This window comes from Ranitomeya variabilis, chromosome 6, assembly GCF_051348905.1.
Source record: "Ranitomeya variabilis isolate aRanVar5 chromosome 6, aRanVar5.hap1, whole genome shotgun sequence".
Classification (NCBI taxonomy): Eukaryota; Metazoa; Chordata; class Amphibia; order Anura; family Dendrobatidae; genus Ranitomeya; species Ranitomeya variabilis.
In genome coordinates, this window is record NC_135237.1 from 448,924,577 (window position 1) to 448,948,359 (window position 23,783).

General features: G+C 40.6%; 1 protein-coding gene across 4 annotated transcripts in view; it reads left to right on the forward strand.

The window, feature by feature from the left end:
- Nucleotides 1-23,783, forward strand: part of SNTG1 (syntrophin gamma 1) — a 1,080,379-nt gene that overhangs the window by 968,313 nt on the left and 88,283 nt on the right. For all 4 annotated transcript variants that reach the window (XM_077270476.1, XM_077270477.1, XM_077270479.1 and 1 more), the window contains one exon: nt 4,087-4,216. In XM_077270476.1, coding sequence (XP_077126591.1) covers nt 4,087-4,216 — 130 coding nt within the window. The remainder of the gene's footprint in view (nt 1-4,086; nt 4,217-23,783) is intronic.

Below are 23,783 nucleotides of genomic sequence, written 5' to 3' on the forward strand. Positions count from 1 at the left end.
TTACTTTAAGAAATGAAGGTCAGTCAGTCCGAAAAATTGGGAAAACTTTGAAAGTGTCCCCAAGTGCAGTGGCATAAACCATCAAGCGCTACAAAGAAACTGGCTCACATGAGGACCTCCCCAGGAAAGGAAGACCAAGACTCACCTCTGCTTCTGGGGATAAGTTTATCTGAGTCACCAGCCTCAGAAATTGCAGGTTAACAGCAGCTCAGATTAGAGACCAGGTCAATGCCACACAGAGTTCTAGCAGCAGACACATTTCTACAACAACTGTTAAGAGGAGACTTTGTGCAGTAGGCCTTCATAGTAAAATGGAAACCACTGATAAGGACAGGCAACAAGCAGAAGAGACTTGTTTGGGTTAAAGAACACAAGGAGTGGACATTAGACTAGTGGAAATCTGTGCTTTGGTCTGATGAGTCCAAATTTGAGATCTTTGGTTCCAACCATCGTGTCTTTGTGCGACGCAAAAAAGGTGAATGGATGGACTCTACATTCCTGGTTCCCACCGTGAAGCATGGAGGAGGTGTGATGGTGTGGGGGTGCTTTGCTGGTGACACTGTTGGGGATTTATTTATTCAAAATTGAAGGCATACTGAACCAGCATGGCTACCACAGCATCTTGCAGCGGCATGCTATTCCATCCGGTTTGCGTTTAGTTGGACCATCATTTATTTTTAAACAGGACAATGACCCCAAACACACCTCCAGGCTGTGTAAGGCCTATTTTACCAAGAAGGAGAGTGATGGAGTGCTACGCCAGATGACCTGGCCTCCACAGTCACCAGACTTGAACCCAATCAAGATGGTTTGGGGTGAGCTGGACCGCAGAGTGAAGGCAAAAGGGCCAACAAGTGCTAAGCATCTCTGGGAACTCCTTCAAGATTGTTGGAAGACCATTCCCAGTGACTACCTCTTGAAGCTCATCAAGAGAATGCCAAGAGTGTGCAAAGCAGTCATCAAAGCAAAAGGTGGCTACTTTGAAGAACATAGAATATAAGACATATTTTCAGTTGTTTCACACTTTTTGTTAAGAATATAATTCCACATGTGTTAATTCATAGTTTTGATGTCTTCAGTGTGAATGTACAATTTTCATGGTCATGAAAATACAGAAAAATCTTTAAATGAGAAGGTGTGTCCAAACTTTTGGTCTGTACTGTGTGTGTGTATATATATATATATATATATATACTAGATTGTGGCCCGATTCTAACGCATCGGGTATTCTAGAATATGCATGTCCCCGTAGTATATGGACAATGATGATTCCAGAATTCGCGGCAGACTGTGCCCGTCGCTGATTGGTCGAGGCAACCTTTATGACATCATCGTCGCCATGGCAACCATTATGACATCTACGTCGATACTGTGCCCATCGCTGATTGGTCGAGGCCTTAGACAATTATATATATAGATATATATATCTACTGTATACAGTGGCGTGTAGAAGTTTGGGCACCCCTGGTCAAAATTACTATTATTGTGAATAGCAAAGCCACTTGAAGATGAGATGGCCTCTATAAGGCCTTAAGTTAAAGATGACACATTTCCTTTTATTGGGGAAAAATATATATTTTCATCTTTTGCATTTTAAAAATTGCAAAAAGGAATATAAGCAGATGCAAAAGTTTGGGCAATCTGCATGGTTAGTACCTAGTAGCACCCCCTTTTGAAAGTATATTTCTTCCTTGAATGCACTGATATTTTTTGTCTAGCCACAGAGTTTCAGTGATGTTCAGATTAGGACACTGTGTGGGCCATTGTAAAACCTTTAGATTGCTCCTTTTGAGATAGTCTATTGTGAATTTTGACTTGTGTTTGGTATGATTATCCATTTGTATAAGCCATCATCTTTTCAATTATTCTTTTTTTCATAGATGGTGTTATGTTTGCATCAATAATTTGTTGATATTTCATTAAATCCACTCTTCCCTCTGTCTGTGAAATGTTCCCTGTGCCATTGGCTGCAATACAACTTCAAAGCATGATTGATCCACACATGTTTAATGGTTGGAGAGATGTTCATTTCTTGAAATTCTGTGCCATTTTATCTCCACACTTACCTTTGATCGTTGTGACCAAAGAGTTCTATTTTAACTTCATCGGTCCACAGGATTGTTTCCAAAATGCATCAGGCTTTTTTACAGCTTGTTAGTGTTTGCGGATCACACCAAATATAAATTATGAGAAGGTGCGATCGCAACCTGGGGTCCACCGTGTGGTGATGGAGAAACCGCAGCTGCTAAACAATGGCGGAGCGATGCTGCGTACAAGCACCATAAACACGGCGTTAAAGGTCACTCCGTGTGGAAAGAGTGGAAAGTACCTGCTCAGTTGGTCCACAGAGCACTCAGCGCTATACCCTGTTAGACGTCACAGGAGTACAGCAATTAATGACGCTAGTTGGGGTCCCTATAGCTACCCACCAGGGAAGTCTGGGCTGGTGGTTGTGCTCACACTGAGACTTGGGTGTGCTAACTAAACACATGACTTGAGCCACCCAGAGTCAGGTGCTAAGCCAATCTGGAGTTCCCACCCTACACTGCCTGCCTAGACATACAATCACCATGCTACTAGCGGCACACATGCACACAGAGTGGTTACATATCCACTGACACACACATAGAATAAAGGATCTTAACACACTGACGTGCACTCCAAAACCCTTTTATATGCTCTGCTTAAGTCCAGTCCGACAGGACCTTGCTCATTGACCAATCCGGAATTGCCACTCACCCAAGCAGCTGATGACAGACCACCAATGAAAGGTCGCCACCTCACGAGCATGCTCAGTAGAATGATGGACGTAGCCACTGGAACGCCTGCTCGACACTATCTATTCCTAGTTACTATAGCTTTGGCTGGAGAGCCAGCAGTAACCAAGTGAACAGCACGCGTCTGGGCAAGATGCTGAGACTGAAGTCTTTGCTGAGCAGTTCCAATTGCAGCTGAGTCAGAATGGGAGACCGCAGAGGCAGACAAGGCTTGAGATCTACCCCATGCAGTGGGAGAATCCCGGCACCTAACATATGTTTTTTGCATACGTGTGATGCAGAATTTCATGGTGAGGACACAGGAAAGGTTTTCTTCTGATGATTCTTCCATGAAGGCCACATTTGTGCAAGCGTCTCTAAACAGTAGAAGAATATTCCACAACTCCAGACTCTGTTAAATCTTTCTGAAGGTCTTTTGCAGTCCAGTTGGGGTTTTGATTTGCCTATCAAGCGAGCCTCTGAGGAACTTTCACTGAAATTTTGCTTGGTCTTTGAGACCTTATCTTGATTTCTACTGTTCCTGTTAATTGCCATTTCCTAATTAAATTTAGAACTGAGGAAAGGGCAACTTGAAAACGCTTTGCTGTCATCTCATAGCCTTTTCCTACTCCTCCCCCCCACCATTAGAAAAACCATGGCTGCTGCTTTATGGCACAAAGTTAGAGGAGAATGGGATTTTTTAAAGCTGGTAAATTTGCATTACTTGGCCTTTCCTAATAGTCAACAAGCCATAACTCTAACAAACTAGTTAAGGTCAGAAAACATGTTCAAAGATATCTAAGCACACAAATCTCACTGGATGCCCAAACTTTTGCATCTGCCCATTTTCTTTTTTGTAAATTAACAAACTTAAGGAATGACAATATATATATTTTTTTTATTAAAATGCAAAGGAAATGTGTCATCTTCAACTTTAGGCTTTTTGAGATTATTTCATCTTCAACTTGCTTAACAGTTCACAACAACAGTAATTTTGATAAGGGGTGCCCAAACTTTTATATATCACTGTACATGTATCACATATAATAGTGTTTAGTTTTTTGGTCAAGAAGAAAAAAATATTTCACTAGAACAGTTTCACATTAATGTTAAGGTTTACAGAGATGCAAGTCTTTTAATAACAATTTGTGCATGTTTAATGATGCAGGCCTCTTTTTGGTAAGTTTTCTGAATAAGTTTCATTATGTGAATTTGTTTTTTGGCCATTTTCTCAGTTGACATCTTTTTTCTGAATTGTTTCTGCCACCACACCTACTGTATTCTATCTAGTAAACAAAGGTTAAGCTTTAAATAATTACTTTATTTCCAGGCAGAATGCATTTCAACTCACAGCAGTAGACGGGGTTTGCAGTGGAATAATACAGTGCTTATCGGCGGATGATTGCATAGAGTGGTTGCAATCGATATCTACGAATATTTCCAATCTTACAAAGCACAATGTAAGTAAAAATGTTCTTTTGACTCACTTCAAGGGTTTTGCCTCTAATCCTTTTGTTGCTGATGCCTTAGAGACACCACCTTGGTTTATCTTCGAATAAGCAAAGCTTGAAGTATCTCGTGAGAAATGAACATAATACTATATCTAAATCAACTATAAAACATTCATGAAAAGTGAGATTCTGCCCTGGGTTTTCATTTGTGTTTTCCCCATCAAGATTCAGATATATTGCTGTTTTCCTCTGTAACTCTGGTTCAATGGACCAAGAAGCTGCATGCTTCTTGAATACCAACAGTTATGGAAATCAATCAATGCATATGGGTAAACATAGTAAATGGAGCATAATCAAAATAATACAATTTATATTGAATGTAAAATCAATGAATTATTAAAGCCAAAAATTGGATTACTTTGTATACACATTTGTTTAATTTTAAATAGATTCAATAACAAAATGTAAAAATACAACAAATCTCAGACTGTGAAAACAATTAAGTTTGTTATACAATATATCATCATATTAATATTATTAATACTATATTGTAACCCTGTAATGGGATTAAAAATGTAACAATAGGAGCATTTACATAAAATTTTAATTCTCATAGCATTTTGAATAAATTTGATTTAAACAGCAGAAAAAAAGGCAGCAACACTTACCTGCCCAGATCTTGGAATAAATGCACTACAGGGTGCAGCCAACCCATAAAGCAAGATGTTAGCAACGCAGATGCAAAATACCAGATCAACAGCTACTCTCCACCTACCCACTCCTGGAGGGGGTGACTGCCTAATATACAATTGCACAATGAAGGCCCACATAGAGCATTGTTCACACAATGGTACTGCATAGTGTCTGGTTCACAGCCTATTAGTCACACCCCTACTTTTCGATTAGGTGGGCTGGCCAGCACACTCTCAATGCATCCCAGTGCAAACACCCCTCATGCGAGACCGAACGTGTTAGGGCTTGGCTGCACCCTGAAAAATATAGTGCAAAAATATACAAAAATAGTGAGGTATTGGATGATATTTTGGCCAAAATACGCAAGCTTGTAACCCACGCCAAGGGTCCCCACGCTTACGAGTCCTACACTAAACTAAATAGCAAAGCCACTAGAGACTCAAGGTCTACAAAAATTCAATTTTCAACAGCAGAAAAAATAGCAGCAACACTTACCTGCCCAGATCTTGGAACAAATGCACTGCAGGGTGCAGCCAGTCCATAAAGCAAGATTTTAGCAACACAGGTGCAAAATACCAGATCAACAGCCACTCTCCACCTACCCATTCCTGTAGGGGGTGACTGCCCTCTATAAGATTGCACAATTAATAAATGCAAAAGTCACAAAAAAAACTGTTTATATTAGCCTTTAATCTGTCACTCAAAAATGTCTGATTTTATTTGTACACATGCCCTTTAGAATGAAAAATATTGCAGAACAAGAAAGCATTATTTAATAATTTAAATAATTTAATTATTAGGTTAACCCCTTCCCGACATGCGCTGTACTAGTACGGCTCTGCGGGAATTGCGTTCTGACAAACAGCAGTACTAGTATGGTGCACCGATTGCGTGGCCTCACATTGAGCACCACGGCGATCGAGTGCGGGTGTCAGCTGTATGTGACATCTTATGCCCTGCAGCAATACCCACCAATTGCAGGCATTTAAACCCTCTTTTGCCACTGTCAGTAGTGACAGCGACATAGAGGGGCAACGAGCAGGGAAGGGGCTCCCTGTGTTCTTCCATCAGGACAATGTGATGCTATCACATTGTCTTGATGGTCTCCATTGAGACACCCGGCCCTAAGATGGCCGCTGGGTCCTTCCAGGTCCAGCAGGTAAGGTGCAGAACCTGGGAAGCCTCCTTCCCTGCCTGTCAGATCGCTGATCTGATACTCTGCATTGCAGAACATAAGATCAGCGATTTAATGCTATAAAGTAATGTCCCATCCTGGGACAATGTAAAAAAGTTTAAAAAAAAAATTTACCAAGTGTAAAAATATTTTTTAAAAATCCCTAAATAAAGAAAACTAAATAAATAATTTTCCAATAAATACATTTGCTTTTGTAAATAAAAACAACAATAAAAGTACACATATTTTGTGTCGCCGTGTCCGTATTGACCCGCTCTATAAAACTGTCCCACTAATTAACCCCTTCAGTGAACACTGTAAAAGAATAAATAAAAACCGAAGGAAGAAACTATGCTTTATCATCATACCACCAAACCAAAAGTACAATAAAACACGATAAAAAAGACTGATGTAAATAACAATAGTACCACTGAAAACATTACCATGTCCTGCAAAAAACAAGCTGTGATACAGCTCCATCAGCAGAAAAATAAAAAAGTTTTAACTCTCAGAATAAAGTGATGCAAAAATATATATTTTTTCTACAAAATAGTTTTTATTGTGCAAAAGCGCCAAAACATAAAAAAATATAAATGTGGTATTGCTGTAATCGTACTGACCCAAAGAATAAAGCAGTCTTACCAATGTTACCACACGCAGAACAGTATAAAAAAACCAAAAAGCAATTCTGAATTGCTGGTTTTTATTCATTCTGTCTCATAAAAATCAAAATAGAAAGCTATCAAAAAATGTCATGTGCACAAAAATGGTACCAATAAAAGCATTTTGTCCCAGAAAAAAGTAGCTATAACATGACTCTGTCAGCTGAAATAAGAAAAAATTATAGCTCTCAAAATATGGTGATGCAAAAACTATTTTTTGCAATAAAAAGTCTCTTAGTGTGTGACAGAAGCCAAACAGAAAAACCCAATATAAATCTTGTATCAATGTAACAGCACTAACCTGAAGAATAAAGTCGCCTAGTCACTTATACCACACTAGGAATGGCATAAAAAAATAAATAAAACCAATTCCTCACATGCTGTAGATTTTTTCATTCTGCCTCCCAAAGATCACAGTAAGGCTTGGTGCACATTTACCCTGCGCTCTGCACTGAGTGCTTACACCAGGGTTTCCATGTAAATCTCTGAAATATGTGATTCAGACAAAACCCTCGGCGGAAGATTTCCTATAATGAGTCAGATTGAGGCGCTGTGGATGCCATAGGACCTGTGATCAGGTGATGTCAGTCTTTTCAGGATTGCATAGTGCGTCGGCCACAGTTTTCTGCATTAATGAAAAGGACACCACTGAACAGAGGCCATACTGACTCGAGAGTAAATCTGCTGCCTCACTATAGCAAATGAATCTGGGGTTTCATCTGTCACGTCACTCAGAGATTTAGATGGAAACCCTGATGTAAGTTCTCAGCGTATAGTGCCAGATAAATGTTATGCAAAATGTTCCCAATAAAAGTTTCAACTCAATCAACAACAAAAAAAGTCCCCACTCAGGTCCATCATCTGTGTTAGGAGTCGAGTTTCCTCTGCTGCACAGGGGGAATCTCGATCCGTGTCTGCTGCGGTCTCCCGTTCTGCATCGGCCGCAGTGGAGCCTGCTCAGCGGAGACGTCGGTCCCAGCGTCTCACTAGGACTGATATTGTGCAAAGGGTCACTGCTGCCTCTCCAGGCTCTGCTATTGTACCCTGCACTGATCTGCGGTGAGCAGGCTTTTCTGGGACTAAGTCCTGCTTTGCACACACTGAGCATGCCCAGGGTAAGATCTCTCAGTGGAGATCAAGGGTCACTTGCTCAGGTACTGCAGCCAAATCTATTGGTCCTTCTAGGAAGGTCCTGTAGGTGCGCAGGCTTTGTAGCAGCCTCTCATTGGTCCTTCTAGGAAGGTCCTGTACGTGCTGCAGCTATTTAAGGCTCGCATGGCCGCACGGCCATGCGCTAGTATCTTCCTAAGTTATGTGCTTTGCGCCAGTGTGGTCATGCGTTTGTATGTGTTCAGGGACCCGGCTGAAATAAGCCCCTAGAATGCTGGCACCTCCGGCGAGGAGATTGTGTTTGTGTGTATTCAGGGACCTGGCTGAAATAAGCCCTAGAATGCTGGCACTTCCGGCGAGGAGTTTTGTGTGCATGCATGACCACTGACTGCTCTCATTTGGGTAGTTAGCCTGTGCCTCTGTGAAAGTCTAACAGGGCACAGAGCTTTGCTTTCTCAGCCGCTCTGTGAAGCTAACAGAGCTGGTTCATACCGCCATATAGTGCCGCCAATTACTTAGCAGCAGGTTCTTTCCTGCACGGTGGATCCCGGGTTGTGAACGCACCAATCCCATCTAATAAATATTTTCGGTGCGTTCCGCCAACCCTAACATTCTGTTAACAGAAATATAGGCAGCTTCCAAGTTACCGGTTGCACAAAGGCTCTGGAAAAGTGAAATAACTCCTCGCCCCCAAAAGATATTCAACAAATTCTCCGCTCCCAAATCCTAATGTCCTCTCACTTCTGAGCACCAGTGTGCCTAAACCACATTTAGCACTCAAATGTTTGGCATTTCTGTAGTGATGAGAGCCCGCCTAACTTACAGGTGCATGTCTCTAGAAGCATGAGCTGGGCATAATGTACTGGTGACTGAAATGTACTGGTCACTACAATGGAAGTTTGCAATGTTCAATCAGCAACTTCCACTGTTGCCTGTTTCTGGAAAACACCCAGGGAGTCAAAATCGTCACTACATCTGTAGGTAAATTACCAAAGGGTTATAATTTCCAAAATGTTGTCATTTGAGAGGGGATTCTGCTTTTCTAGCACTTAGAGCTCTTTATATGGAATCCGCAAACTAATCTAGGAAAAGCTACGCTCCAGGAAGCAAATAGCGCTCCAACCCTCCCGAGTCTCTCCGTATGGCTAAGCAGTGCTGTACAGCCACATATGGAATATTCCTACATTCAGCAGAAATTGTGGGACAAATTCTGGTGAAATTTTTACCCATTTCCCAGTGTGAAAATGTAAAACTTGGGGCTAACACACAATCTTGGTGGTAAAAATGAAAATTATTTTTTCAGGAAAGATATATCTTGGTACCGTGTTAGCCAGTAGATAGAAAAATATTTAGAATTGAGAATCCTCAGTGGTTGATACCTCTTTGCCTGATGAAGAGACCTGTGTCGTCTCGAAAGCTTGCAATTTGTTACCATCTTTTCAGTTAGCCATTAAAAGGTATCAACCACTGAGGACTCTCAATTCTAATTATTTTTTCTTCAATGACCAATGGTATAAAAGTCTCTGACACTCCCGTGGTGTCAATATAATCACTGCACCCCTAGATGAATTAATTGAGAGGTGTAATTGGTAAAATGGGGTCACTTATGGGTGGCTCTGCTGTTCTGGCAATTCAGGGGCTCTGCCAATGTAACATGGCAGCCTCAAACAGGTGCAGCAAAATCTGCACTGCAATATGGCGCTACTTCCCTTTTGAGCTTTGCACTATGCCTCAAAAGTAGTTTTCAACCACATATGGGGTATTGGGGAACTCGGGAGAAATTGCACAACAACCTTTGGGGTCCATTTTCCCCTTTTGACCTTGTGAAAATATAAAATTTGTAGATGATAAATATTTTTGTGGGAAAAATTTGATTTTTTTTTATTTTCACGTCTTAACGTTATTAACTTCTATGAAGTGCCTAGGGGTTCAAGGTGCTCAAAAAACATCTAGATAAGTTCCCTAAGGAGTCTAGTTTCCAAAATGGTGAGACTTGTGGGGAGTTTCCACTGTTTAGGCACATCAGTGGCTCTCCAAACGCGACATGGCAACTGCTAATTATGCCATCAAATTTTACATTCAAAAAGTGAAATGATGCTCCATCCCTTCCAAGCCCTGCCGTTGGCCCAAACAGTAAATTTCCCCCACATATAGGGTATTGGCATTTATAATGGCATTATTATGTGATGTTTAATAGTGATGAGCGAATATACTTGTTACTCGAGATTTCTCGAGCACGCTCGGGTGTCCTCCGAGTATTTTTTAGTGCTCGGAAATGTAGTTTTTCTTGCCACAGCTGAATGATTTACATCTCTTAGCCAGTTTGATTACATGTGGGGATTCCCTAGCAACCAGGCAACCCCCACATGTACTTATGCTGGCTAACAGATGTAAATCATTCAGCTGTGGCGATGAAAACTAAATCTACGAGCACTAAAAAATACTCGGAGTAATGAGTATATTCGCTCATCACTTATGTTTAACTGGTTCTAGCATACTTTATTTAACTTTTGTCATTACAAATATAATATACAATTTGGAAGAAAATATTAAAGAATATTGTGCAAGAAGAACTGCATTTTCTTTTTATACATTTATTATGTGGTTGTGGACAAGGCATTTGAAAAACTCTTGATGTGGCTCCTATGTTAGGAAATATAACTAAAGCAACTCAGTGATCCATCTACAATGCTGTTGATGTTAAAATATTTTAATTTACTATGGACCTTTGTCCCTGTCATAAAATGAGGATGTACTCCCTGTATAATGACATTAGCATTTGCTGGATCAATACCTAATTCAAATGCATTCAATGCAAACAGAATTCATGATCACATGCTACTAAAATATTACTATGCAACAAACCTACAAAATAGGTTTTACCACTACTAAGTTTTTCTATGTAGATTGATTCTGGATGAGCAGAAAAAAGATACTAAAAGCTCAATTGTGTGGCTGAAGGTGTAGCTAAAGCAGAATTGCAATGAACTACACATATATATCTTCTTGGAGACTAGATTAGTCTATTACATTTCAATTATCGTAAAGTGTGTATTTCTAATATGTACATAGTAGATGTTTTATAAATTAAAAACTTCAAAATTTGATACATTCCATTGAAATAACCATTTAGCCAATCATTGAATCTCTTGATGCTGTAGCTCTTCACCTTTAGAAAAGTGATGCAGCATTTCTCGTACATATGTCTCCTTCCTTGCCTTGCGCAATATAGTGATATCAGACAATTAGATTGAAATAAAATGTTTTTTTTGATACTCTATTACAAGATGTCTGTAGAATATGTGTCTATGTGTGGTTGTGATATGGTTTGCAGCTTTTCTGGAGTCTTGATTGTATATCATGATATTGTATTGAATTTGGTGAGAAATCGGTGTCTGAAACCAAATTCATGAAAAGGTAAGGGTAGACTGAATACATCTGTATTTATGTTGGTAAAAATAATCAATGTTTTATAGCAATGCATACGGGATCTTTCCGGGGCATTTTACAAGGTGTGTAATATTTAAATAAATGTAAAAAATTAAATACCGCTTACTCTATACTGTGCCTTGTGATAATTATTTCTTTCAACTGGTGTCTTATGTTGTGTTTTGTATTGTATGACACTACCATTTTTAATTTGCATCTCTATTAACTTCTGTTTTGAATGTAAAATCTCAGGGTTTTTGAGGCCAATTTATCACTTCCAAAAGGATGAAAATGTAATAGCCTCAGAATTATAAATTTAGTATAAATCCACAATACCTTAAATCTATTCAAATTAGGAGGAGTTTTATTCATCAGTATACATGCAACATTTTAACCACAACTTGTTTTTTTCAAGCATGATAAAGACCAGTTTTGAATTAAAAATATTCTTGGTCATAAACTAAGGTTTAGAATTATTTAAATTAAGAAAAAAATACTTTTTTTGCTTTTGGCAATAAATATTATGTTTTTTTTAAGTGATTTACTTTTCTAGAAAGATATATTGATATGGACCAATTATAATGATGATAATGGTAAGGATTGCTTTCTTTTGGTAATTTGTTTTCTGTGTTATAATTGTAGTTTACATTAAAGCTGAAATAAATTGTGTGAAAATATATTACAGCTAGTCATACTGTAATTATTGGTAAATTATGCCTAGCTTTGAAGAAATAATTTTTCACTTGTTCTCGGCAGTAACACGAAATGACATATTAGACTGATTGAGTGATTTAGCAAAACAATGGTATTTCTCAGTTGCCTATGGATTTTCAAACTCAGCAATTATCACTAAACACAGAACTGTAACAAATTGTTCTTTTATTCTTCAATCACAGTAGAAAGCCTGGGTGAAAGTACATGGTGACAGATATTGCAATAAATCAATTTTTTATGGGTTTCTTTATTTTCCAAACATCAAATAACACTTCTGCTCTAAGATGTGACAAGCCATCAAGAAAACAGGGTCCATAAGGGACTGTTAAAAATCAGCTGACAAAAACAGGTATGATCTCTTATGCCACTAAGTCCATCTGGGTATTCCCAACTGCTGAAAAGAAATGATAACTACTTTACAATGAATATTAATTTTGTACAATAGGCTTGAAAACAAAGAAAATACCTAAAAATTGGGAGTTGAGTCACCACAATATATTTTAGTCTACAGAGAAAAATTAGCTGGAAGTTGATTTTTGATCTGTGCAATAGATAATCTTATTACCCAATTCAAAACTAAACTTGAATCATCATAATTATATTCAAGATATCTTTAGCTAGAAAAATCTTGATAGGGAAGATTATTTACAGCATAATAATAGTCATTAGTGATGAGCGAATACATTCAACACTATTCGTTACTTGCACGAATAGTACGGAATTCGGGCTACTCGCTATATGGTGAGTAATTAGGTATTTACCTCGGTAAATTAGAGTAATCCGCCCAGCATGTATGGCGCATTATTTGCAGCTAATGAACATGCTGAGCTAGCTTGCCAATCACAGTAATGCCGGTTCCATCTTTGGTGTGGCATTACTGTGATTGGCTGGCCTTCCAGCATCATAGGAACTATTTAAATGCTGTTGGTGCCATCTTGCGCACATTGCAGCCGGAAACAGCATAGTAAGAGCATAGTGTGATCATAGGGAGAGTGAAAGGAGCATAGGGACAATGGTAGAAAGTTATAGTGAGCGTTATTTATTCCAAAAAGCCCTTTTAAGAGCTGAGGACTGTCAAGATTACTTGTTTTTGTTTGTTAGGTGGGAATTTAGCAGTGAGAGATTTAATAGGAGGGAGGAAGGGTGAAAAGCAGACAACTGAGTGTTCTGATCATTGCAAGTACATGCTGCAGCTCTCTGCACTTAAAATACCTAATATTTGTCTAGCAATTGTTTGAGTGGCGCAATCTGGGTATAGATAATCATATGTGACATTTTAGCAGGGGCAATAATCTTCATTACCCTGCATTTTCAGTGTTTAAACAAGCTGATTTTAAAAAAATCGCAATGGTCTATTGTTATAAAAAATAACGTATGTTTATCTAAGTTTTGTGACTGGTGCAATCCCGGTATGATACTCTTACGTGACAGTTTAGCAGGAGCATTAATCTTCATTACTCCACTGTTGGAGTGTGTCAGCAAGGGAATTTGCAGGGAGTACAAGTTTCACCATTGCACAATGTGCCAATTATTCGTCGCAAAGTAAAAAACATGAGCCACATGAGGTATGCATATATGACCACTAAGTACTTGCTGCAGAAGCAGGAGGAAGAGGTGATTTCACGAACAAAATGGGTTTGGATGGTAAGGGATGGATGTTAAGACAACTTCCCAAACAAAACATTTGGGCTGCTTTTACATTACGTTGTTGTCATCCATAGGGCTTACAAAGTCGCAGTAAATCCAGCCCTTTTTCAATTTTAGAAGAGTCAGCCTGTCTGTATTTTCCTTTGACAACGTTCAGTGTCCTCAACAAGAAAAACACTAACCATTCTCTCCACCTCATGACGCATAGCCTCCTCCTCCTTCTCCTCTTCAGGCCATCTATGCTGGACAGGCATGAAACTGGGATTGGGAGTCCCCTCTGTAGTGAAGACCAAAAATTCTTGTTTCGCCTCACCCTCCTCCTCCTCCTGTTCTTCGTCATCACCCAATGTGGCTTGAGAAAATTGTGTGAGGGGCTGAGTGTCACTCTGATGGGCATTAAGAAGCTGGAATTCAGATATTGCTCGCTGCTGCTCACTAAGCCTTGCCAACATGTGAACTACCTACCGCCTCAACACATTTATCCCTGTGTTGCCCATTCAAAACTTTCTTCATAACCAGGAACCAGGAAGAAAAAAACTATACATGTTTGGTATCTACCAACTCATAATGACCTGGAGAATTATAATGAAATGGTGAACATGGTAAAAAGGAAACTCAAAAAGCAGTTGTGGAATTGCACTTTTTGCAATTTCACCGCACTTGGGATTTTTTTCCTGTTTTCCAGTGCACAATATGGTAAAACCAATGGTGTCGTTCAAAAGTAAAACTCGTCCCACAAAAAAACAAGCCCTCACATTGCCATATTGACAGAAAAACAAAAAAGTAATGACTCTGGGAAACAGGGGAGCAAAAAACAGAAATGCAAAAAATGAAAATGGGCTGCGGCGTGAAGGGGTTAACCTAATTGTATGTAAACTTATCACTTCAACTTTATTTGTTTGGTGCCATTGGTGTAATTTAACATGTGTTCGGAGTTATTGCATTTTGTTTTTTTTAATTTCCTATATTGTAATTAAATATTTTCCATAAAATTTATATCTCAATTAGTTATTTTTGTTATTTGTTAAGTGCCAAACCTATAAAGATTTTTAAAAAGTTTATCTCCATTAGCACACTATCACTCTTTTTTGAGAGCTTCCCAGAGCCTTGCAATTAAAAGTATTGTACCTGAACCACACATTTCTGTTGAGAAGAATTTAGATCTCCCTAAAACTTAACAGTGATATAGATTTTGTTTAGTAGGACTATGTTGGCTCCCAAATGCTATTCTACCTAGAAATATTATTGCATCCAATCATTCAATTAGAAGCATACATGCTACATATTTATTTTACTTCTGAACAGAAGAACGGTAGATCCTAGAGAGCTGACACCTTTTCTAAAATCTTCAGAAACTCTTCTAATACCTGTGTGCCAAATTTGGTGCAGATTGGTCTAGTCATTTGGCTGTGCATTTAGAATGGACATCAGACAACAGACAACAGAAATTAAATTTTAACTATACAGAGATTGTTGAATTATTTGGCTTTGTATTGAACTATTTGGTTTAACTGTGTGTGGTTAAAAAACCTGCTACTGACATAAAGCCAACATGTTGGTCCTAGAGAAATTAAGCCTATCTTAAGACCTTCTGAAGTGCCTGATTTACAGATTTGGGGAAGATTGGTCTGGTCATTTGGCTGTAAATAAATATTTATAGTACATTAATGTTCCTTTTAAGGGAAATATCTCAGGAACAATAGGTTCCATAGAACTTAAATCTCGTGTTAAACCTTCTGAAGTGCTTGGTTTAACCCCTTAACGACCGCCGATATGCCTTTTAACGGCGGCCGCTAAGGGTACTTAAACCACAGCGCCGTTAATTAACGGCGCTGTGGAAAAAGTGAATAGCGCCCCCCAGAGTCGGATTTTCTCTGGGGTCTCGGTTGCCGAGGGTAGCAACGGAGAACATGATTCGGGGGGGTTTTACCGACCCCCGAGTTGCGATTGCCGGTAATTAACCGTTTACCGGTGGTCGCAACAAAAAAAAAAAAACGCGATTTGCCTTTTAATTTCTCTGTCCTCCGATGTGATCGCACATCGGAGGACAGAGAAATAGTCCCCGATGGCCCCCGATAGCCCCCCAATACTCACCTATCTCCCCCGGTGCTCCTCGTGGCTCCAGATGGGCGTCGCCATCTTTTTTCTGGGAAAAAATGGCGGGCGCACGCGCAGTACGCCCGCCGCCCGGCACCCGGAAGATCTTTGGGGTCTCGGCTGCCGGGGGTAGCCGAGACCCCAAAGAACATGATCGGGGTCGGTTTGCACCGACCCCTGTTTTGCGATCGCCGGTAATTAACAGTTTACCGGCGACCGCAAAAATAAAAAAAAAAGCGATCTGTAATTCTCTGTCCTCTGATGTGATTGCACATCAGAGGACAGAGAAATAGGGGGATTCGGGGACCCAATAATACTCACCCGGTGTCCCTGGGTCCTCCTGTGTCTCCTCTTGCCGGCCGGCTTCTTCGTCGGGAAAGAAAATGGCGGGCGCATGCGCAGTGCACCCGCCATCTGCTGCCATCTGCCGGCCGGCAGGAGAGACGAGTTGGGGCTAAAATTAGGGTTAGGGTTAGGGTTAGAGTTAGGGTTAGGGTTAGAGTTAGGGTTAGGGTTAGAGTTAGGGTTAGGGTTAGGGTTAGAGTTAGGGTTAGGGTTAGGGTTGGGGCTAAATTTAGGGTTAGGGCTAGGGTTAGGGTTAGGGTTAGGCTACTTTCACACTAGCGTTTTTTGGCTTCTGTCGCAATGCATCGTTGGAGAAAAAACGCATCCTGCAAAAGTGCTTGCAGGATGCGTTTTTTCTCCATTGGCTTGCATTAGCGACGCATTGCGACGGATTGCCACATGTCGCATCCGTCGTGCGACGGATGCGTCGTGCTTTGGCGGACCGTCGGCATAAAAAAAGCTACATGTAACTTTTTTGTGCGACGTGTCCGCCATTTCCGACCGCGCATGCGCGGCCGGAACTCCGCCCCCGCCTCCCCGCACCTCACAATGGGGCAGCAGATGCGTTGAAAAAACAGCATCCGCTGCAACCGTTGTGTGGCGCTTACAATGCTAGCGTCGGTACGTCGGCCTGACACACTGCGATGGGCCGAGTACGACGCTCGTGTGAAAGTAGCCTTAGGCTTCTTTCACACTTGCGTCGGTACGGGTCGGTCGCAATGCGTCGGCCCGACGTACCGACGCACGTTGTGAAAATTGTGCACAACGTGGGCAGCGGATGCAGTTTTTCAATGCATCCGCTGCCCAGTCTATGTCCTGGGGAGGAGGGGGCAGAGTTACGGCCACGCATGCGCGGAAATGACGGACGCGACGTACAAAAAAAAGGTTACATTGAACTTTTTTTGTGACGACGGGGCTAAAGTTATGGTTAGGGTTGGGGCTAAAGTTAGGGTTAGGGCTGAGGCTAAAGTTAGGGTTAGAGTTGGGATTAGGGTTTGGATTAGGGTTGGGATTAGGGTTACGTTTGGGATTAGGGTTGGGATTAGGGTTACGTTTGGGATTAGGGTTAGGGGTGTGTTGGATTTAGGGTTTTGATTAGGGTTATGGTTAGGGTTGAGATTAGGGCAGTTTTGGGGTTAGGGTTGTGATTATCGTTAGGGTTGTGATTAGGATTATGGATCGGGTTAAGATTAGGGTTAGGGGTGTGTTGGAGTTAGGGTTGGAGTTATAATTTGGGGGTTTCCACTGTTTAGGTACATCAGGGGGTCTCCAAACACGACAGCCAATTTTGCGCTAAAAAAGTCAAATGGTGCTCCCTCCCTTCTGAGCTCTGCCGTGCGCCCAAACAGTGGTTTACCCCCACATATGGGGCATCAGCGTACTTGGGATAAATTGGACAACAACTTTTGGGGTCCAATTTCTCTTGTTACCCTTGTGAAAATAAAAACTTGGGGGCTAAAATTATTTTTTGTGGGAAAAAAATATATTTTTTATTTTCACTACTCTGCATTATAAACTTCTGTGAAGCACTTGAGCATTCAAAGTTCTCACCACATATCTAGATAAGTTCCTTAGGGGGTCTAGTTTCCAAAATTTGGTCACTTGTGGGGGGTTTCTACTGTTTAGGTACATCAGGGGCTCTGCAAACGCAACATAACACCCACAGACAATTCTATCAAAGTCTGAATTCCAAAATGGCGCTCCTTCTCTTCTGAGCTCTGCCGTGTGCCAAAACAGTGGTTTACCCCCACATATGGGGTACCAGCATACTCAGGACAAATTGGAGAACAAATATTGGCATCCAATTTCTTTTGTTACCCTTGTGAAAATAAAAACTTGGGGGCTAAAAAATCTTTTTTGTGAAAAAAAAAATATTTTCTATTTTCACTACTCTGCATTATAAACTTCTGTGAAGCACTTGGGCATTCAAAGTTCTCACCACATATCTAGATAAGTTCCTTGGGGGGTCTAGTTTTCAAAATGGGGTCACTTGTGGGGGGTTTCTACTGTTCAGGTACATCAGTGGCTCTGCAAACGCAACATAACGCCCGCAGACCATTCTATCAAAGCCTGCATTTCAAAATGGCGCTCCTTCCCTTCCGAGCTCTGCCGTGCGCCTAAACAGTGGTTTACCCCCACATATTGGGTACCAGCATTCTCAGGACAAATTGGACAACAACTTTTTGGGTCCAATTTCTCTTGTTACCCTTGTGAAAATAAAAATTTGGGGGCTAAAAAAATATTTTTTGTGGGAAAAAAAAATATTTTTTATTTTTACTACTCTGCATTATAAACTTCTGTGAAGCACTTGGGCATTCAAAGTTCTCACTACACATCTAGATAAGTTCCATGGGGGTCTAGTTTCCAAAATGGGGTCACTTTTGGGGGGTTTCTACTGTTTAGGCACATCAGGGGCTCTCCAAACGCGACATGGCGTCCGATCTCAATTCCAGTCAATTTTGCATTGAAAAGTCAAATGGCGCTCCTTTGCTTCCGAGCTCAGCCATGCGCCCAAACAGTGGTTTACCCCCACAAATGGGGTGTTGGCGTACTCAAGACAAATTGTACAACAACTTCTGGGGTCCATTTTCTCCTGTTACCCTTGGTAAAATAAAAATTTGGAGGCAAAAATATCATTTTTGTAGAAAAAATTTGATTTTTTATTTTCACGGCTCTACGTTATAAACTTCTGTGAAGCACTTGGGGGTTCAAAGTGCTCACCACACATCTAGATAAGTTCCTTAAGGGGTCTAGTTTCCAAAATGGTATCACTTGTGGGCGGTTTCCACTGTTTAGGCACATCAGGGGCTCTCCAAACGCGACATGGCATCCGATCTCAATTCCAGCCAATTCTGCATTGAAAAAGTCAAACGGTGCTCCTTCACTTCCAAGCTCTGCGGTGCGCCCAAACAGTGGTTTACCTCCACATATAGGGTATCGACGTACTCAGGAGAAATTGCACAACAACTTTTGTGGTCTAATTTCTCCTGTTACCCTTGTGAAAATAAGAATTTGTGGGCGAAAAAATCATTTTTGTGAAAACAAATGCGATTTTTTATTTTCACGGCTCTACGTTATAAACTTCTGTGAAGCACTTGGGGGTTCAAAGTGCTCACCACACATCTAGATAAGTTCCTTAAGGGGTCTAGTTTCCAAAATGTTATCACTTGTGGGGGGTTTCCACTGTTTAGGCACATTAGGGGCTCTCCAAACGTGACATGGCGTCTGATCTCAATTCCAGCCAATTCTGCATTGAAACAGTCAAACGGTGCTCCTTCACTTCCAAGCTCTGCGGTGCGCCCAAACAGTGGTTTACCTCCACATATGGGGTATCGGCGTACTCAGGAAAAATTGCACAACAAAATTTGTGGTTAAATTTCTGTTTTTACACTTGTGAAAATTAAAAAAATGGTTCTGTAGTAAAATGTTTGCAAAAAAAAGTTAAATGTTCATTTTTTTCTTCCACATTGTTTCAGTTCCTGTGAAGTACGTAAAGGGTTAATAAACTTCTTGAATGTGGTTTTGAGCAGCTTGAGGGGTGCAGTTTTTAGAATGGTGTCACACTTGGTTATTTTCTATCATATAGACCCCTCAAAATGACTTCAAAGGTGATGTGGTCCCTAAAAAAAACATGGTGTTGTAAAAATGAGAAATTGCTGGTCAACTTTTAACCCTTATAACTCCCTAACAAAAAAAATAATTGTTTCCAAAATTGTGCTGATGTAAAGTAGACATGTGGGAAATGTTATTTATTAACTATTTTTTTGTGACATATCTCTCTGATTTAAGGGCATAAAAATACAAATTTTGAAAATTGCAAAATTTTAAAAATTTTCGCCATATTTCCATTTTTTTCATAAATAATCGCAAGTAATATTGAAGAAATGTTACCACTAACTTGAAGTACAATATGTCACGAAAAAACAATCTCAGAATCAGCGGGATCCGATAAAGCGTTCCAGAGTTATAACCTCTTAAAGTGACAGTGGTCAGAATTGTAAAAATTGGCTCGGTCATTAAGTACCAAATTGGCTCTGTCACTAAGGGGTTAACTATGTGGCAACTTTGTTGCAAATTGTTCCTTGGCTGAGAATTAATGTTGCTATCGCGTTCCTTTTTTTGTGAATATCTCCAAAATACTTTTGTATTACATTTGATGAATATATTATTAAACAGTATGTTTTAGCAAGCTGAAAGAAAGTGTTAAATCTTCCAAAGTTACTAATTGCTTAAGTCCTTTAGCTATAAATGAATTTTTGCGTGTTTCACTTTTTTTGCAAATGTCTTGAGAATGCTACTTCTGGTCTAAAGTCTTTCAATTATCTTGATTACCTATGTGCCAAATTTGGGTCAAATTGGTCCTGCCGTTTGACCTTAAATCAATATTTGATGTTGTGTACTGCTTTTTGGAGAATATCGCTACAACAGCAAATCTGAGAGAACTAGCCTAAAACCTTAGGAAGAGCCTGGTTTACCTAGGTACCAAATTTAATGCATTTGTGATAAAACCACATGTTACTTCTACAGTAAGCATCATGTGTGAGCAGTCCTTTACATAGCTAAAGTATATTTATAGATTTGCTCTTCTGCCAATGGCCACCTTCTTTTCAATTTGTATTTTAACCAACATTTTTCCACGGAGACCATAATTTAAGCTCTTTGTGAGCTAAATGATAACCCTGTCAGATTAATATTGCAATATTCATGTTTGCCATTATAGAGAAATGACTTGTATTGTGGTCATTTGAGGATAACTGTTGTGAAATTGGATTCTGGGCTCCCCCGGTGGCCACTGGTGGAATTGAACTTGTGTGCATCATCCTCTCTGTTCACCTGTTCCCATCAGGATGTGGGAGTCTCTATATAACCTTGCTCCTCTGTCAGTTTCATGCCGGTCAACAATGTAATCAGAAGCCTTTCTTTGCATGTTCCTGCTACTAGACAACTCCCAGCTAAGTTGGACTTTCGTCCTTGTTTGTTTTTGCATTTTGTTCCAGTTCACAGCTGCTGTTTCGTTACTGTGTCTGGAAAGCTCTTGTGATCTGAAATTGCCACTCTGGTGTTATGAGTTAATACTAGAGTCTTAAAGTAATTTCTGGATGGTGTTTTGATAGGGTTTTCAGCTGACCATGAAAGTGCCCTTTCTGTCTTCCTGCTATCTAGTAAGCGGACCTCGGTTTTGCTAAACCTATTTTCATACTACGTTTGTCATTTCATCTAAAATCACCGCCAATATATGTGGGGGCCTCTGTCTGCCTTTTGGGGAAATTTCTCTAGAGGTGAGCCAGGACTGTATTTTCCTCTGCTAGGATTAGTTAGTCCTCCGGCTGGCGCTGGGCGTCTAGGGATAAAACGTAGGCACGCTACCCGGCCACTGTTAATTGTGCGGCAGGTTTAGTTCATGGTCAGTTTAGATTCCATCTTCCAAGAGCTAGTTCTTATATATGCTGGGCTATGTTCTCTTGCCATTGAGAATCATGACAGTTTGACCGGCCCAAAAAGGGTTAAATTATTGGCTGAGAAAGGAGAGAAAAAAGAAGTCTGCTGAAATTTTTTTTTTTTTTTCTCTAGTTCTGAGTGTGCTTATAATTGAATCACTTGCTAGTCTGCCTATACTGCAGCCTTCCTCTCTTTCTCTCCTTCTAATCCTTGAATGGCTCTGTGTTCACCTGTTTGAAATGGATCTTCAGAGTGTAGCTACAGGTTTGAATAATCTCGCCACGAAGGTACAAAATTTGCAAGATTTTGTTGTTCATGCACCTATGTCTGAACCTAGAATTCCTTTGCCTGAATTTTTTTCAGGGAATAGATCTTGCTTTCAAAATTTTAAAAATAATTGCAAATTGTTTTTGTCCCTGAAGTCTCGCTCTGCCGGAGATCCTGCACAGCAGGTCAGGATTGTAATTTCCTTGCTCCGGGGCGACCCTCAAGATTGGGCTTTTGCATTGACACCAGGGGATCCTGCGTTGCTCAATGTGGATGCGTTTTTTCTGGCCTTGGGGTTGCTTTATGAGGAACCTCATTTAGAGCTTCAGGCGGAAAAAGCTTTGATGTCCCTATCTCAGGGGCAAGATGAAGCTGAAATATACTGCCAAAAATTCCGTAAATGGTCTGTGCTTACTCAGTGGAATGAGTGCGCCCTGGCGGCGATTTTCAGAGAAGGTCTCTCTGATGCCATTAAGGATGTTATGGTGGGGTTCCCTGTGCCTGCGGGTCTGAATGAGTCCATGACAATGGCTATTCAGATCGATAGGCGTCTGCGGGAGCGCAAACCTGTGCACCATTTGGCGGTGTCTACTGAGAAGACGCCAGAAAATATGCAATGTGATAGAATTCTGTCCAGAAGCGAGCGGCAGAATTTTAGACGAAAAAATGGGTTGTGCTTCTATTGTGGTGATTCAACTCATGTTATATCAGCATGCTCTAAGCGTACTAAGAAGCTTGACAAGTCTGTTTCAATTAGCACTTTACAGTCTAAGTTTATTCTATCTGTGACCCTGATTTGTTCTTTATCATCTATTACCGCGGACGCCTATGTCGACTCTGGCGCCGCTTTGAGTCTTATGGATTGGTCCTTTGCCAAACGCTGTGGGTATGATTTGGAGCCTTTGGAAGCTCCTATACCTCTGAAGGGGATTGACTCCACCCCATTGGCTAGTAATAAACCACAATACTGGACACAAGTAACTATGCGTATTAATCCGGATCACCAGGAGATTATTCGCTTTCTGGTGCTGTATAATCTACATGATGTTTTGGTGCTAGGATTGCCATGGCTGCAATCTCATAACCCAGTCCTCGACTGGAAAGCTATGTCTGTGTTAAGCTGGGGATGTAAAGGGACTCATGGGGACGTACCTTTGGTTTCCATTTCATCATCTATTCCCTCTGAGATTCCTGAATTCTTGTCTGACTATCGTGACGTTTTTGAAGAACCCAAGCTTGGTTCACTACCTCCGCACCGGGAGTGCGATTGTGCCATAGATTTGATCCCGGGTAGTAAATACCCTAAGGGTCGTTTATTTAATCTGTCTGTGCCTGAACACGCTGCTATGCGAGAATATATAAAGGAGTCCTTGGAAAAGGGACATATTCGTCCTTCGTCATCTCCCTTAGGAGCCGGTTTTTTCTTTGTGTCTAAGAAAGATGGCTCTTTGAGGCCGTGTATTGATTATCGGCTTTTGAATAAAATCACGGTTAAATATCAATATCCGTTACCACTGCTGACTGATTTGTTTGCTCGTATAAAGGGGGCCAAGTGGTTCTCTAAGATTGATCTCCGTGGGGCGTATAATTTGGTGCGAATCAAGCAGGGGGATGAGTGGAAAACCGCATTTAATACGCCCGAGGGCCACTTTGAGTATTTGGTGATGCCTTTTGGTCTTTCAAATGCCCCTTCAGTCTTCCAGTCCTTTATGCATGACATTTTCCGCGATTATTTGGATAAATTTATGATTGTGTATCTGGATGATATTCTGATTTTTTCGGATGACTGGGACTCTCATGTCCAGCAGGTCAGGAGGGTTTTTCAGGTTTTGCGGTCTAATTCCTTGTGTGTGAAGGGTTCTAAGTGCGTTTTTGGGGTTCAAAAGATTTCCTTCTTGGGATACATTTTTTTCCCCTCTTCCATCAAGATGGATCCTGTCAAGGTTCAGGCTATTTGTGATTGGACGCAACCCTCTTCTCTTAAGAGTCTTCAGAAATT